This window comes from Salmo salar, chromosome 12, assembly GCF_965601325.2.
Source record: "Salmo salar chromosome 12, fSalSal1, whole genome shotgun sequence".
Taxonomy (NCBI): Eukaryota; Metazoa; Chordata; class Actinopteri; order Salmoniformes; family Salmonidae; genus Salmo; species Salmo salar.
This window is the reverse complement of record NC_138302.1, coordinates 38,154,922-38,172,652: the sequence shown is the minus strand read 5'-3', so window position 1 is coordinate 38,172,652 and position 17,731 is coordinate 38,154,922. Positions and strand designations below refer to the sequence as shown.

The window sequence follows — 17,731 nt, the reverse complement described above, 5'->3', positions numbered from 1 at the left end:
ACTATCGTCAGCAGACCTGGGTTCAAATAGACGTCTTTAAGAGCTGCATTGTTGACAGCGCTCTGCAATGCGTGATCAAATTGAATCCCGGCCTTCGCCTTCTTTGGAATCTGTGTCCGACACGGAATGTGGGGCTGGACGCTTGCTCAAGTCAGCTATTGTTGATTGTGCTTATGAGGAGATGACCATGCCTCTGAATGGCACAGACGGCAGAGAGGGAGGGTGAAGGCTTCCTATTTGACAACCAAAGTTGGATCGGATTTAATTCATATTAAATCCAAACATGAAATTAAGCTCTGGTGTGTGGAATATCTGACCTCATTAACATTAAATTGAAAGATTCAGATCATGATTCAGATGTGTACAATGACTCCGCCATCTGCTGTTGGTAAGGGGAATCCAACACCATGAAACACTGTCCAGCCTCAGGTATGAGCTCATATTCTGTGTGTGTGTTCTGTATGCAAAGACAGGTCTAAGTATGGTTAATAAGTGCATGGTATTATGACAACATGAGTATCTTTCCAAATTGAAACAGTAATAAAACAATGCAAATTCTCTCAACACTCCTTTAATAGCCTGTTTTTACTCACAACACTTCAAAACCCAATTTCCAAACAATTTTTTTTTACAAAAGAGCTCAACTCTTTTATTAAAAAGGGTTAGAATCATAAAATGGCCATACAAAAACGTAATAAAGAGTAAGATGGAAATAAAACAAAAAATATTGCAATAAACTAAAACTGATATGAAAAAAAAGACATACTGACATCATAAAAACAAGAGCTTTTACCTTGTATTCTTTAGTGGTTCATTTAAAAAAGAAAGAATACTGTCTGTCACATAATTTAAAATAATGTTTGTGCAAAAACATCTGCAAACTTTAACTATACTTAAAAGAGCTGTAAAGCTCAATGTTGAAGTTATTTGACTGTCCAGTTTTTCTTGGTATTACTTGGTGCCGCTTGACTTCCCAAAAGTAGTGCTATAATATACAGTTGAAGTCGGAAGTTTACATACACACTTTAGCCAAATACATTAACTCAGTTTTTCACAATTCCTGACATTTAATCCTAGTAAAAATTCCCTGTCTTAGGTCAGTTAGGATCACCGCTTTATTTTAAGGATGTGAAATGTCAGAATAATCGAAGAGAGAATGATTTATTTCAACTTTTATTCTTTCATCACAGTCCCAGTGGGTCAGAAGTTTACATACACTCAATTAGAATTTGGTAGCATTGCCTTTAAATTGTTTAACTTGGGTCAAATGTTTCAGGTAGCCTTCCACAAGCTTCCCACAATAAGTTGGGTGAATTTTGGCCCATTCCTCCTGACAGAGCTGGTGTAACTGAGTCAGGTTTGTAGGCCTCCTTGCTCGCACACGCTTTTTCAGTTCTGCCCACAAATTTTCTACAGGATTGAGATCAGGGCTTTGTGATGGCCACTCCCAATACTTTGACTTTGTTGTCCTTAAGCCATTTTGCCACAACTTTGGAAGTATGCTTTGGGTCATTGTCCATCTGGAAGACCCATTTGCGACCAAGCTTTAACTTCCTGACTGATAACTTGAGATGTTGTTTCAAAATATCAACATAATTTCCCTTCCTCATGATGCCATCTATTTTGTGAAGTGCACCAGCCCCTCCTGCAGCAAAGCACCCCTACAACATGATGCTGCCACCCCCGTGATTCACGGTTGGGATGGTGTTCTTTGGCTTGCAAGCCTCCCCCTTTTTCCTCCAAACATAACAATGGTCATTATGGCCAAACAGTTATATTTTTGTTTCATCAGACCAGAGGACATTTCTCCAAAAAGTACGATCTTTGTCCCCATGTGCAGTTGCAAACTGTAGTCTGGCTTTTTTTATGGTGGTTTTGGAGCAGTGGCTTCTTCCTTGTCGATATAGGACTTGTTTTACTGTGGATAAAGCTTTTTTACCTGTTTCCTCCAGCATCTTCACAAGGTTCTTTGCAGTTGTTCTGCAATTGATTTGCACTTTTCGCACCAAAGTACGTTCATGTCTAGGAGACAGAACTCGTCTCCTTCCTGAGCGGTATTACATTTACATTTACGTCATTTAGCAGACGCTCTTATCCAGAGCGACTTACAAATTGGATGACGGCTGCGTGGTCGCATGGTGTTTATACTACCGTACTATTGTTTGTACAGATGACCGTGGTACCTTCAGGCATTTGGAAATAGCTCCCAAGGATGAACCAGACTTGTGGAGGTCTACAATTTTTTCTGAGGTCTTGGCTGATTTCTTTTGATTTTCCCATTACGTCAAGCAAAGAGGCACTGAGTTTGAAGGTAGGCCTTGAAATACATCCACAGGTACACCTCCAATTGACTCAAATGATGTCAATTAGCCTATCAGAAGCTTCTAAAGCCATGACATAATTCTATGGAATCTTCCAAGCTGTTTAAAGGCACAGTCAACTTAGTGTATGTAAACTTCTGACCCACTGGAATTGTGAAAAAGTGAATTATAAGTGAAATAATCTGTCTGTAAACAGTTGTTGGAAAAATTACTTGTGTCATGCACAAAGTAGATGTCCTAACCGACTTGCCAATACTATAGTTTGTTCACAAGACATTTGTGGAGTGGTTGAAAAACAAGTTTTAAATGACTCCAACCTAAGTGTTTGTAAACTTCCGACTTCAACTGTAAATATGTATTATGAAGTAGTGGAACATATTTATGTTTCAGTTATGTATAGATACACTACATGACCAAAAGTATGTGGTCACCTGCTTGTCGAACGTCTCATTCCAAAATCATTGGCATCAATATGCAGTTGACCGGGGCAGCTCTAGCAGGCCAGAAATGTAAGGAAATTACTTGTTGGAAAGGTGGCATCCTATGACGGTGCCATGTTGAAAGTCACTGAGCTCTTCAGTAAGGTCATTCTACTGCCAATGTTTGACTATGGCGATTGCTCGGCTGTGTGGTCGATTTTATACACCTGTCAGCAACGGGTGTGGCAGAAATAGCCAAATCCACTAATTTGAAGGGGTGGCCACATACTGTTGTATATTGTTTGTATCATGAAATAGTGGAACACTGTACAGTCAAATGAGTGGGATTGACCGAAGACCTTCCCCCTTTCTGAGGCAAAACATGAGACACCTTGACCGTCAGCAATGCATGACGGGTCAAAATTACGGTAACATACACTGTTGTTAATATTCAGCTACCACGGTGAAGATGAACAAAAAATAAGTCAAATGTAATACTATCCATGTAGTATCTAATCGCAAGAGAAGCCAGTTTTCAAAGGGTTGATATTGACAAATGGGGTTACACAGTACCCCTTCTGAGCGCATGCACACACAGACACACACTTAAAATCTCCAAAACACACTTTCATCCAAATGAAATGCATTTTCGTGTCAAGTCACAAACATACAAGGTCAAAAGATGGAGAGAGGCGAAATAACTAAGGAAGGAAGCTTTGACTTCCAGGTGTCCTGCATAGCCTCGACTGAAGAGGCACAGGACGTTATTTCCCTCATAGGTCTATGAGAAAATACACCTCATGAAAAAACATCAACACACAATACAACAACATTGCTGACATTAAAATCCTGGCAATTCCCTAAAAACCAATTAAGCCTGTGGCCCTTTTTGACTCAACGTTATGAGTGGGTCTATCTTTAAAGAAAGTATAAAAACAGAGAACAGTGGACAGCAATTAGTTCATTGTTGAATACGGCACGCTAGTTTTATAAAGGGATTCTTGCCTTTCAGAATGGATAAAGTTAGAAAAAAGAACACTTCAAAGTCACTGGTAAATAGTTTAAGAACTGGGGAATTCTTCTACCCTTTTCACACTACTGTATCAAGCCAAACTGTACTGTGTTTAACTGTATTTTCCCCCCCCCCACATGGTCATTGTGAACACAGTTCCAGCAACTATAGTGGATGCTTAACCAAGCTAGTACAGTACAGCTTGGCTTGGGTCAACTCAGTAGTAGTGTGAGAAGGGTATTACTGAAAACTGCACTGCTGAGCCCTTTGCAGAGAGTAGGCTAATCAGGTGTGTTAGAGCAGGGCACTGGGAACAAGACATTTGCTTCCTTCTTTCCTTGCCCTCTCTTTCTCTCATTCTTCTCTCTCCTATACACGTTTGTGTCCAGAAATTCTTGCATGCACCTAGGGCCCTCTTCACAAATTCACAAGTGAAGTCATTGCATTGAACTCGCCTAAGGATACATTCCACTCTCTGATGAACGTCTCTCGTTATACAGTGCCAAGATTCTTGGTTACTGATTGTCCCTATTCTGTTTCCGTACAATGTGCTTCTAAATCAAAAAGGCAAGTATACTAGCCAGAAAGTAGTGTATCAAAAACTTGAGTAAGTCACTTTTCTCAATAAAAAAAGAGAACAAAATACATCTCTTCATAGCAAGAGGGGTTCCTCTGCAAATTTCACAGCAATTCCTCTCTTAGCATCCCACCCTTTATCCTAAAAATCAGTAACACACACTGCCTCCCGGCACACACTGCAAACACACACCAACACACCCCTTCAATCCTCTTACATTATATACAGGACATTTACCCACATAGGATTTCACAGAAATAATAATATAGTAACAAAACAAAGTGCCAACAAAGCTGCCATTACAGGTGGCCATTATAAGTGTCTAACCACAATATACACTATTATACTTAAAAGGCAGCATACATTTTTTTAACAAAAGATGTTTTTTTCCTTCTTTTTTTGCTGGTGTATAAAACAGTAACATTTGACGTTGACAACAACATCCATTTTATACTGGGAACACAGGTTTGTAACTGGACAGTTTCCACAGGAAAAGGACTAGGGAGTTTGTTTACGTTTTTTGCTTAGTCAGAGCAGCCTTGGCTGGGTTCCAATCTGGTGGATTACTCCCAGCCTTCCCCACTACCTTTGGTAACTTGGAGAGCCCACGGAGCTGAACGAGTTGGATTAATTTCAAATTTAGATTTAGAAATGTATTTCTAATAATTACATTTTGAAAAATTGGGAACCAGCATATAAGGACCTATAATCTTCACTTCATGGAGCTATTACCATATTGATAGCCTCAATACCTAGTAAATACAAATATCAAAGGACAGAAAGGAAGGGAGTGATTTTTCAGAATGTATTCCAGCTTGTCTCTCTCTATGGGAGATGAGGACTGTTCAAAGGGAACAGAATAATTTTTTCAGAATTGAACCCAGCCCCAGTCTCTCTATGGTAGATGAGGTTCGTTTTAAAGGACAGAAGGAAGGGAGTGATTTTTCAGAATGGAATCCAGCTCGTCTCTCTCTATGGGAGATGATAAGGGCTGTTCAGGGGTCAGGGTTTAAGGAGATGGGGATAGCTGCAGCCCAATTTGTCGACCAGTGTATAGGCGAGTGGATGTGTTGAAAGGAAAGTAATGGGCGTGTGGAAAGGAGTGGATGTGTTGAAAGCGCTCTGTTACAGGTTAGACAGTTTTGATCGTGCAGTTTTTTTTGTCCGGTTCTTACCACACAACTATCGTACTGCGAGAGTTTGGACTTGAGTCTGAGTCGTCCAGAGGATGAGTCTGAGTTGTATTTCGCTGTTAGTTAAACATAAATAACTGTAGATTTTAAGTTGTAAAACTGACGATTGTTTATTTTTTATTAAAAGTACTGATGATGGGTGTACTATTGCTTGTATGCGTGTGCTCACTGTGACGGTCACCCTGATATTGGCTACTAATTAGCTACTTCCCACGCCGGGACAATGGTGCTTGGCAAGCGGGAGCAAGGACACTGTGTCCAGGTGTTGTTACCCTTCATGCCATGCCCATTGAGTAGTCTGTATTTATGTATCAATGTGAAATCTAGATGGTTATCAATATTAGTTATTTCTTGTGTAGGCTTCTATCCTACTTGAAATGAAATCATAGGAGAGAAGAAAAAAATTGACACGTTAGCTACCGCTGGCGACAACTTGACACAGCTGCCCAGTGGGAAGCACCTCCGGTTAGCAGGCATCTCGATACAAAACCGGTGCACTGGTCGGCGGCTTATCAACTCGTATCAGCCATGCAAAACGGTCTTGAGCGGCAACATATCTGCTCAATTAGCTGATTATCTTTCCAATCACCCACTCCTTTCGACACACCCACTCGCCTATACTCCGGTCGCCATATTGGGCTGCAGCTACCCCATACTTGGGTTTAGGTGGCAGTGATATGTCACATGGCGGGCTTGGTGTAGCCGAAGATGCCAACAGGGAAGTGCTTGACGTGAGTGGGCCACTGGGCAGCCAGCTGGAAAAACTTGACATCATTCCACTCCACGCCGTCAATGGACACTATGGAGAGAGGGAGAGAGAGTGAAAGAGACGCAATTTATTTTTTATTTTCAACCACTTGGTGGCGATATTGCACTTTTTAAAGACTCATTGAATTGAGGCTATTCAGGGAATTCACATTAACCTATGTGTGTGTCTTCAGCACGTACTCTACAGTATGTGTTAAAACAGAATAAGTATGTAGTATACATGTATGATTGAACATGTGGGTGCATGCTTGCGTTGAAGGGATGCAGAGTGGGGTGTTTGGGTAGTGCTGTGGCAGTCATGACATTTCGTCAGCCCCGTTTATTGTCTAATTACTGTCGGTCTCACGGTAATTGACCGTTAATTAACATGAACACGTCTAGCCTCCACGCATACAAGCCTCTGATGTGCGCCTTTGGAACATCTACATTTTATATACACCATCAAAATAAATCCATTTTGAAGGAAACATTATTGAAAGGAAACGAAGGAAACAACATTATATAAAGACAATGTATTTCAGAAGAAGAGAATATATGTCATCTGGCTATGCGCCATGCCATAGGCTGTAGGCTAGTTCATTTAGCATTCAAGATATGCATAGAAGTCCCGTGGCGTTATTTTATATTATATGATTTTATATTAAGGAGAATATAATTGAACTTAGCTGAATAAAATAGACAGGATATTTTTCCTATTCCGGAGCAAGTGCGCATATGAAGTGGCTATGTTGAGCGTAAAAGTGATCATTTGAAACAGGTCCTATATGCTAGATTTAGATTTATTTGACTACTTTAGTTGTGTTGATACAAACCTTAGAATGTCTTTGAAATCAAAACATATATGGGCTGCATGATGCGACTATAGACTATTGATGATTTGAGAAAGTTGCAAAAAAAGCTTCCGCTCTGTTCCTTGCCTCAGGCTGCACACGCTGCTCTCTCATCAAGTGCACTCGAATAGTAAATGGGGCCGCTTTCCACGGTTCGTTTTTCAATCATGCCGGGTAGGCTATTCCGGTTTTATAGCGGAGCATGTTCTTAATAGAGTAGCGGCTGGGATCCTCCTCTTTTTGGTGGCAACCATCAAAACTCTGCTTTCACACGGGATTGCATATCGAAATGTCTGGACTTATAATACCAGTCAAAATTTTGGACACACGTACTCATTCAAGGGTCTTTATTTTTACTATTTTCTACATTGTAAAATAATAGTGAAGACATCAAAACTATGAAATAACACATATGGAATCATGTAGTAACCAAGGAAGTGTTAAACAAATCAAAATATATTTTACATTTTACATTTTTCAAAGTAGCCACCCTTTGCCTTGATGACAGCTTTGCACACTCATTCTCTCAACCAGCTTCACCTGGAATTCTCTTCCAACAGACTTGAAGGAGTTCTCACATATGCTGAGCACCTGTTGGCTGCTTTTCCATCACGCTGTGGTCCAACTCATCCCAAACCATCTCAATTGGGTTGAGGTCGGGTGATTGTGGAGGCCAGGTCATCTGATGCTGCACTCCATCACTCTCCTTCTTGGTCAAATAGCCCTTACACAGCCTGGAGCTGTGTTGGGTCATTGTCCTGTTGAAAACAATTGATAGTCCCACTAAGCGCAAACCAGATGGGATGGCGTATCACTGCAGAATGCTGTGGTAGCCATGCTGGTTAAGTGTGCCTTGAATTCTAAATAAATCACTGACAGTGTCACCAGCAAAACACTCCCACACCTCCTCCTCCAAGCTTCACGGTGGGAACCACACACGCAGAGATCATTCGTTCACCTACTCTGCGTCTCACAAAGACATGGCGGTTGGAACCAAAAATCTCAAATTTGGACTCATTTCCAGATTTCCACCAGTCTAATGTCCATTGCTCATGTTTCTTGGCCCAAGCTCTTCTTATTGGTGTTCTTTAGTAGTGGTTTCTTTGCAGCAATTCAACCATGAAGGCCTGATTCACGCAGTCTCCTTTGCACAGTTGATGTTGAGATGGGTCTGTTACTTGAACTCTGTGAAGCATTTATTTGGCCTGCAATATTTGAGGCTGGTAACTCTAATGAACTTATCCTCTGCAGCAGAGGTGATTCTGGGTCTTCCTTTCCTGTGGCGCTTTATGGTTTTTGCGACTGCACTTGAAGAAACTTTCAGTTTCTTGGAAAATGTCTGGATTGACTGACCTTCATGTCTTAAAGTAATGATGGACTGTCATTTCTCTTTGCTTATTTGAGCTGTTCTTACCATAATATGGACTTTGTCTTTTACCAAATAGAGCCATCTTCTGTATACCACCCTTACCGTGTCACAACAACAACATGAAGTAAAAAAAAAAAAACACAAATTAACTTTTAACAAGGCACACCTGTTAATTTAAATGCATGCCAGGTCACTACCTCATGGTGTTTGAGAAAATACCAAGAGTGTGCAAAGCTGTCATCAAGGCAAAGGGTGTGTAAGAATATTTCGAAGATAAATACACAATGCAGAGGATGAGAGGTCAAGAGAGTACTAACGATCAATGGAAATAGTGTTTTTTCTGTAAGAGAGAATTATTGATCTATGGGTCAGAGACATGGGAGGAATTTGTCTAGGCATTGAGCCTGAAATATGATACTGATTATTTGGCCATTGGCCCAGTTTTATTGCAAGGAATTCTAATTGGTCAACCACAGGCTAAGGCTGGGTTATAAAACAACATCCTGTCCCTTTGTTCTGTGGGGAGAATCACAGGAGAGAATCACTGAGGACAGGGGAGGATGAACATCTACCATCTACCTCCCCGCATGATTTGTTCTCTTTCAATAAACCTATTTTCCTCCCCTGATTTGCTTTGGGGTTTGTGTTATTGAAGAGGAACATCAACTACTAACAGGTGGCTAATTTGAAGAATCTCAAATATAAAATATATTTTGATTTGTTGAACACTTTTTTGGTTACTACATGATTCCATATGTGTTATTTCATAGTTTATGTTTTCACTATTATTCTACAATGTAGAAAATAGTAAAAATAAAGAAAACGCCCTGGAATGAGTAGGTGTGTCCAAACTTTTGACTGGTACTGTATATCCCACCATGCATCAACCACTATTTGAGGAGCATGCAGCCTCTCGCAGGTGATATTCTGCCAAAACTCTGTATGCCATGGGCTCTCCAACCCTGTTTCTGCAGCTACCCAGTGTTTATTTTGGGAAACACAGTGCTTAATTTGGGTACATTGATAGCAACATGTTTTCACAACGAAACATATTTCATTTAAACTGTTGACAGCCCCTCTCTCTGCACGCTTGAGAAAGGAATGAAGGAGAGAGAAGAGATGGAAAAGCACGGTGGTGAGATATTCTGTAGCTAAAGGTAACGTGTCAGCCTATTAATTATGAAAATATAAAACATTTCCTATTACTAGGCTATTCAAATTCAAATACAAATTCACTATAATTGTAGGATAGCTCTGTGTGCCGCCCTGCACAACCAATGAACCAACAGCATCGCCTAGGCCTATACTTTCTCTCCCAGACTCATGGATAGAAAGTTTGGAGCGTAGCATAAGGTAAGGTAACCAGACCATCCAGTATGCATAATAATGCACAATAATAAAGTCCACATTCAAAGGAGATTACTAGAATTTGTTTAATTTTGGAGTATAGGTGAGACCAATTACAAAGACATCTTAAATCAATGTTTTTATATATTTTTTGCCGTGCGTAATAGGCCTTTGCGGTAGGTTATGTATTGTATGGCACAATCATGTGCTCTAATATGTGTATGAGTGTTTTGAATGAATCATCACCTTAGAAAGTGCTGTCCATTTCGTTATGTTAGACTTTGAAACAACATCCACAACAACCATGTTTTCCACTCAGGTTCAACCTACTGTTGAACTTCTTTCTTTAAATTGATCATCACACTGAGGTGAGTTTTAAAAACACGATACTGTTTTGATGATAAGTGTTTGATGTGATTTTCGTTTTTTATTTGCATTGACGTCAGAATGGTTAGAGGGACAATAGAGCCCTGAGTACCAGGCCATTAGGACCTGATGGTCGTTAGCGAGTTGGGTACTACTACTATCACAATCTCCAGAGGAGATTACTGTGACTCAACGGTCACATGGAATTTGACTGCGGTCATGACTCATGACTACAGGTGTGACGGTAATACGGTCACCAGTGCTTGACTTGGACTGAAATAGGTAGGTGCCAGTACTAATTTTAGGTGCAGGTACTTTTTATATTTACTGTAATTTCCGGACTATTAAGCACACCTGAATATAAGCCGCACCCACTGAATTACATTTTTTATTTATTTTGAACATAAATAAGCCGCACATGTCTATAAGCGTCATTGTTTAAGCCGCGAGGTTCAAAGCCTGGGAAAAAAGTTGCGGCTTATAGTCCGGAATTTACGGTAGGTGCAGGAGCTCCACAATACTTTTGAGCAAATTTTTTATTAGAGGAATAGGAGCTCAAGCAGTAGAAAATGTGATGTGCCAGTACTCAGCTCTGGTGAGCTCCTGCCCAAGTCAAGCTCTGGCGGTCAATGCAACAACCCTATGTGTGGGTATGTGTTTATGCTTACGTGTGTGTGTGTGTGTGTGTGTGTGTGTGTGTGTGTGTGTGTGTGTGTTTGTCAGGCCTGTACCTCTCAGCATGGTGTGCTGGTGTTTGGCAGTGCAGATCAGCCTGCTGATGCCCTCGATCACCTGGCTCTTGGAGTCCACCTCCTTCTCCTTGGGCTTTTTACTCAGGAATATCACTGCTCATCAAAGCGTGAGAAAGAGAAGAGCGAGAGAGGACATCACTGAAGTAAAGAGATCATTTGTTTTACTAAAGATGTAAAGGTAAAAGGTAAAGACGTCTTTTTCATGCCGACATCAACACAAAATCTTGTTGTTGCTGTATTTGGCCAGATAACTAGATTACAACCAGAAAAAGACGTCTTCTTCATCAGGCACAAATTTTCATATAGAAAAACATAACATGCTATGAGTTGTAAGATCGCATTAACGCTTATAGCGGGTAATAACGCATTCAACCCATTGGCTTTCAGTAAAGCGCCACCCACCTTTCTTGTTCTTCTCCTTCATGACAACGGTCATGGCCATGCCGGGAGGGGGTGTCAGCTCGCCCCCGTTGGGGATGCGGGACACCTGCAGCGAGCGGAAGTTGCTCTTCAGGGTATTCTTGATGCCCACGTCGCGTTTCTCGCCCTCCTTCTTCTTGTCGGCGCCGTGACATGTCCAGTAGTCCACCTGGAGTCCCATCACCTCCCCGCCTGTCACCGGAGAGCTGCACGGTGGAGGGATATGGGAGAGAAACGTTTTAGGAACGTAACAGGAACGTTTTATAGGCATGAAAGGGAAGAAAAAGGCCAAAACTGCGAGGTTTAGTACCATCTGAACTTGTGCGTGGCAGTGTGGGGCTGTAGCCAGTTTATTTTATTATGTACAACTTACAGGTCAAGTCATGAAAAGGAAGAAGACAAAGGGTACAGTAGAGCTCCAGTGAAAGACAGTACGGAACACAGAACAGTGGTTATTTCCCTTCCCCTCACCCCACCCAACATCTGGTCTGCAAGGAACATCTGGATGGAGTAAGGTCATTCATCTGGGAAGTATGCGGAGTGACGGGAAAGTGGGGTGGTGAAGGATGGCTATCCTCTCTCACTCGCTCCAGATTGGTCCATCTTTGGCCTTTTAAATTAATAATGTATAGTTTACGAATGCCTCATTAAATTAATAATATATAGTTTACAAATGCCTCATGAGCATAGTTCAACTGCTCTACCCCATCAGAACCCAAAATCTAATAAGAAACTTGTTAATGTGGAAGGTGTGGTCTGTACCTTGTGAAATTGTTTTATTGGCTACTGTGGCCAATGGGCCTCTATGGGGGTTGTAGCCATAGTTATAAGGTTGACCTTCAGATAAAATAATGGTTATGAGAGAAGGGAAGATAACTTAATTAACAAGACAGCTAAGGTACAGTACGTACCCGGCTCCGGCGAGGGTGGCTGAGACGGAGGGGGAGGGGGGCGGGGTGCAGGTCTGGTCCTTCATGTAGGTTGGTCCCGGCTGGGGGGGAGGGGAGGCCAGCATATTGATGCTCCCCATCACAGCATCATCAGAGTCCACTGAGGATTAGGGAGGAGGATTTGTTAACGTCTTTAAAAAATATATATATATGTCTGTCCCATGGCGTCTTGATCTCGTCATGAAAAAGTTGCTTTACCTGGTTGTAATCTAGTTATATGATGCCTTTTAACCAGAAAACCACTCAGGCTAAATATTACATGATTAAGACATCATACATACAGTATTTTGCCCGCTGGGCCCCTTCTCTCTGTCTTCCCTTCTTCCTTCCATCTCATTCGAAACAAAGGATTACCAAACAAGACAAAGAAAACGTATGGTCAAAGGAAAATAAAGAGTAGGATGTCTTACTTGAGGTTGAGAGGTTGTGCTCAACGATGCCCACTTTCACCAGCTGAGGGGGACAAAAACCCAGATTGAGATTTACATTTTGCTCATTTAACTTCTTATGGATGGTGGCAGTATTGAGTAGCTTGGATGACTGACGTGCCCAGAGTAAACTGCCTGCTACTCATGCCCAGAAACTAAGATATGAATATTATTAGTAGATTTGGATAGAAAACACCCTGACGTTTCTAAAACTGTTTGAATTATGTCTGTGAGTATAACAGAACTCATATGGCAGGCAAAAACCTGAGAAAAAATCCAAACAGGAAGTGGTTTGTAGTTTTTCAAGTGATTGCCTATCCAAACTACAATTCCTGTGGGGTCATTTTGCACTTCCTAAGGCTTCCACTAGATATCAACAGTCTTTTGAACCTTGTTTGAGGCTTCTACTGTGATGTGGGGATGAATAAGAGCTCATTGAGTGAGAGGACTGCCAGCAGGGCATGAGCCTCAGCCATGCGCACTCACATGAGAGGTAGCTCAGTTCCATTGCATTTCTGAAGACAAAGGATTTCTCCGGTTGAAACTTTATTGCAGATTTACGATAAAAACATCCTAAAGATTGATTCTATACATCGTTTGACATGTTTCTACGAACTGTAATGGGATTTTTTGAGTTTTCGTCTGACCTGCGCATCGTGAATTTGGATTTGTGAAAAGAAGGCGCGAACAAAAAGGAGTTTTTGGACATAAGGGATGGACTTTATCGAACAAAACAAACATTTATTGTTGAACTGGGATTCCTGGGAGTGCATTCTAATGAAGATCATCAAAGGTAAGTGAATATTTATAATGCTATTTCTGACTATTGTTGACTCCAACATGGCGGATATATTGTATGGCGTGTTTTTGTGTCTGAGCGCCGTACTCTGATTATTGCATGGTGTGCTTTTTCGGTAAAGCTTTTTTGAAATCTGACACAGCGGTTGCATTAAGGAGAAGTGTATCTACAATCCTATGCATAACACTTGTATTTTCATCAACATTTATGATGAGTATTTCTGTAAATTGATGTGGCTCTCTGCAAAATCACCGGATGAAGCAAAACATTACTGAACGTAACGCGCCAATGTAAACAGATGTTTGGATATAAATATGAACTTCATCGAACAAAACATACATGTATTGTGTAACATGAAGTCATATGAGTGTCATCTGATGAAGATCATCAAAGGTTAGTGATTCATTTTATCTCTATTTCTGCTTTTTGTGACTCCTCTCTTTGGCTGGAAAATGGCTGTGTTTTTTTGTGTATAGGCGCTGACCTAACATAATCATATGGTTTGCTTTTGCTGTAAAGCCTTTTTAAAATCAGACACTGTGGCTGGATTAACAAGAAGTAAAGCTTTAAAATGGTGTATAATACTTGTATGTTTGAGGAATTTTAATTATGAGATTTTTGTTGTTTTGAATTTGGCGCCCTGCACTTTCACTGGCTGTTGTCATATCGATCCCGCTTACGGGATTCAAGCCATAAGAAGTTTTAACAGACACTCTTATCCAGAGTGACGTACAGTCAGTACATTTAACCAAGGTACAATACTTGACCAAAAGTGTGTGGACACCTGCTCATCGAACATCTCATTTGTGCATTAGTGAGGTCAGGCACTGGTGTTGGGCAATTAGGCCTGGCTCGCAGTCGCCGTTCCAATTCATCCAAATCAAATCAAATGTTATTGGTCACATACACATGGTTAGCAGATGTTAAAGGTGTTCGATGGGGTTGGGGTCAGGGCTCTGTGCAGGCCAGTCAAGTTCTTCCACACCGATCTCGATAAACTATTTCTGTATGGACCTCGCTTTGTGCACAACGGCATTGTCATGTTAACACAGGAAAGGGCCTTTACCCCCAACTGTTGCCACAAAGTTGGAAGCACAGAATTGTCTACAATGTCATTGTATGCTGTACAGTTAAGATTTCCCTTCACTGGAACTAAGGGGCCTAGCCTGAACCAGGTAAAACAGCCCGAGACCATTATTCCTCCTCCACCAAACTTTACAGTTGGCACTATGGTAGCGTTCTCCTGGCATCTGCTAAACCCAGATTCATCTGTCAACTGCCAGATGGCGAAGGGTGATTCATCACTCCAGAGAACGCATTTCCACTGCTCCAGAGTCCAACTCCAGCTAACGCTTGGCATTGCGCATAGTGATCTTAGGTTTGTGTGTGGCTGCTCGGCCATGGAAACCCATTTCATGAAGCTCCCGACGAACAGTTCTTGTGCTAACGTTGCTTCCAGAGGGCAGAGGATTTTTACGCGCAACGCGCTTCAGCACTCGGTGGTTCCATTCTGTGAGCTTGTGTGGCCTACCACTTCGCGGGTGAACCGTTGTTGCTCCTAGATGTTTCTACTTCACAATAACAGCACTTACAGTTGACCAGGGCAGGTCTAGCAGGGCAGAAATTGACAAACTGACTTGTTGGAAAGGTGGCATCCTATGACGGTGCCACGTTGAAAGTCACTGAGCTCTTCAGTAAGGCCATTCTACTGCCAATGTTTGTCTATGGAGATTGCATGGTTGTGTGCTTGAATTGTATACACCTGTCAGCAAATGGTGTGGCTGAAATAGCTGAATCCACTAATTTGAAGGTATGACCATATACTTTTGCATATATAGTGGAAGTAAAAAACAAACATATCCCAGTCATCAACATATGCCAGAAAAGTAAAACTTTCCTCAATAAAGCAGCTACAAATAAAAATATGTGCTCATTGTGCATTATCGTGACAGCTTCAAATAAATGACAGATAATTGTCAGTCTAATTGGAGATGAGCGCTCAAAGATAACACTCACATTATTTAGTTGCTAGTGAATATTCTTACCCCAATAAATGGCACAAACTTCTGACAGGAGTCCTCGTCAGGGCTGAGGGAGAGAGAATGGGTAACAAATAATAATGTTAGTCTTGCGTTAACACAACGCTCCAGGATCAACACACTCCCTGTTTTGGATGTGGTGGTGTGATGGGTCTGAAGGAAGAATGAGTTTGTGTGTGTGGCTAAGTGATTCTGGAAAACCCAGAACATTTTGGGAACGAAGGTCATGCCGTGATGGGAATGCCAGGGAACGCTCCTTACAACCGACCCCTAAACGGGTGCGTTGTAAGCCTGCCGTGATGTGAGCAGTGGAGGAGGGGTGGAGTGAGTGAGGGGGCTAAAATTGTTGGTGACATTGAATGTGAACCTAATATACAGGGTGAGTTCTGCAATCCCACTGGTTTTGGTTTCTCAGTACTTGAGGTTACTGATCGGCAAAAAAAATAAAAATCAACAGCCGAAAATTAACAAGGATGAAAATCTACAGAACTATGGCACTCGAGCTCCAGCGCCGTGCACATCCACTATATATTGTGGGGCAAATCCTAACTTCCATTTAGGTACATTTTCACTTAGTCATTCATTGATGACAATGGGAGAATAAGCTAAAAGTTGACTTAAGTGGATGTTAGGATTCGCCCCTGTATTTGTAAAGGGTTGCTTAATAGACAGAGGGTTAAAGTACTGTTAGCATATTTCACATGTTCGGTCTAGTCAACTACTTCTGTGTGAAGTTGGTAGTGCTGCCTTCGTTTTACCAAAGCTATCCTTGCCTATTTCTCACAAATCCCCCAAAATATGCTCAAAAAGATGGATATGGCTGGTGCAAAACCAAAATAACCTGCAAAATGAGGCCAGAGAAGGTGAATTTTTGGAGAGCATGGTGAAAAGCTGTGAGAAAAACATGTTAGGACAGCAATGAGGCAGGACAAACAGAGCATAACAAGTTCATCTCCCTCGCGAGACACACTCGAGTAGCATTGAGAGTTTTCTAGAGTTTTTAGAGATGGAAAAAGCATTGACTAAAATATTGAGTATACACATCTGAGACTTTGCACCCTTGCTTTTCAAAGAGAAAGAAGACAAGTAGGTACAAACATTGCACATTGAGCAAACTCAGTCGGGCCCTTGGTGTACAGTAGTTTCCCCTGCCTATCTGACCAGAATATTATCTAGGACAGGGCTCTCCAACCCTGTTCCTGGAGAGCTACGATCCTGTAGGTTTTCACTCTAACTCTTAGCTAGCACACCTGATTCTAATAATTAGATGGTTGATGAATCAGTTTAGTTATAATTGGGGTTGGAGCAAAAACAGTACAGGAACATTGTTGTAGAGCCCTGATCTAGGATAATCTTCAAGTGCGTCTCAATATTCTAACGCGGCTTCCTCTCCTGGTCTCCTGTTCTTCAATGGCACTGATCTGAAAACACATGATAGATGAAAGCATTACTCCTCTCTGCAGAGTTCGGACTCGATCGGCTCTTTTCATGTTGTGACAATGCTCAGTGGACTCTGTCCCTGTCACCAAGAGGAGACTGGGAGAGACCGGGATTAGCCAATCAAAAGTCACCCTTCGTGCCTATAGTGCACTGCGCCTTTTATACGCCTGGTAATTGTTAAGGTGACCTTTAAATGTTTACGTGCTCATCCTCCCTGGTGGATATAAAGTGTGTGTGTATGTCATTACACTCTTAAAGGCCAGAATTGTTTCTGAGGTGGGTCAACAGTGACATCTGAGCAGAGATTTGAAAATAACGGTCACTCAAAAAAACAAAAAACACGCAGGTGTATCGTGTGTGTGAGCGAGTGTCACGTGGCTGGTGTTCTCTACCGCTGCACTATCCACTCTTTCTTCCTCCCTCCCTCCTTCCATCTCTTCAAACCACATAATTAGATCTCCACTGTCATCTCTCCTTCTTTACACTCATCCTCCTCCTCATTTTTAATCTTGTTTCATCCCCTCTTTCCTGATCTCCTCCACATCTCTTTCTCTCTCTGAGGTAATAGGAAAGAACACATTAATGTCAACCTTTCTCTCTTAGATCTCATTGCTTCAAGTTTGCCCTAACGTTCCCAACTTTAAAGAGCAAAGTACGTGGGAGACCTTAAAGGTAGAGTCAGCAATGTGACATCATCAAAC

The 17,731-nt window shown here is 41.5% G+C and overlaps 1 protein-coding gene across 2 annotated transcripts in view; it reads right to left on the bottom strand.

Moving 5' to 3' along the window:
• Positions 1-555: 555 nt before the first annotated feature.
• The window catches only part of LOC106564809 (phosphofurin acidic cluster sorting protein 2), a 102,165-nt gene continuing 84,989 nt past the window's right edge, over positions 556-17,731 (bottom strand). For both annotated transcript variants that reach the window (XM_014131228.3, XM_014131229.3), the window contains 6 exons: positions 15,597-15,639; positions 12,735-12,777; positions 12,286-12,424; positions 11,357-11,580; positions 10,934-11,047; positions 556-6,321 (listed from right to left, as the gene is read on the bottom strand). In XM_014131228.3, the coding sequence (XP_013986703.1) occupies positions 6,203-6,321; positions 10,934-11,047; positions 11,357-11,580; positions 12,286-12,424; positions 12,735-12,777; positions 15,597-15,639 (682 nt within the window). In that variant the 3' untranslated portion in view covers positions 556-6,202. The remainder of the gene's footprint in view (positions 6,322-10,933; positions 11,048-11,356; positions 11,581-12,285; positions 12,425-12,734; positions 12,778-15,596; positions 15,640-17,731) is intronic.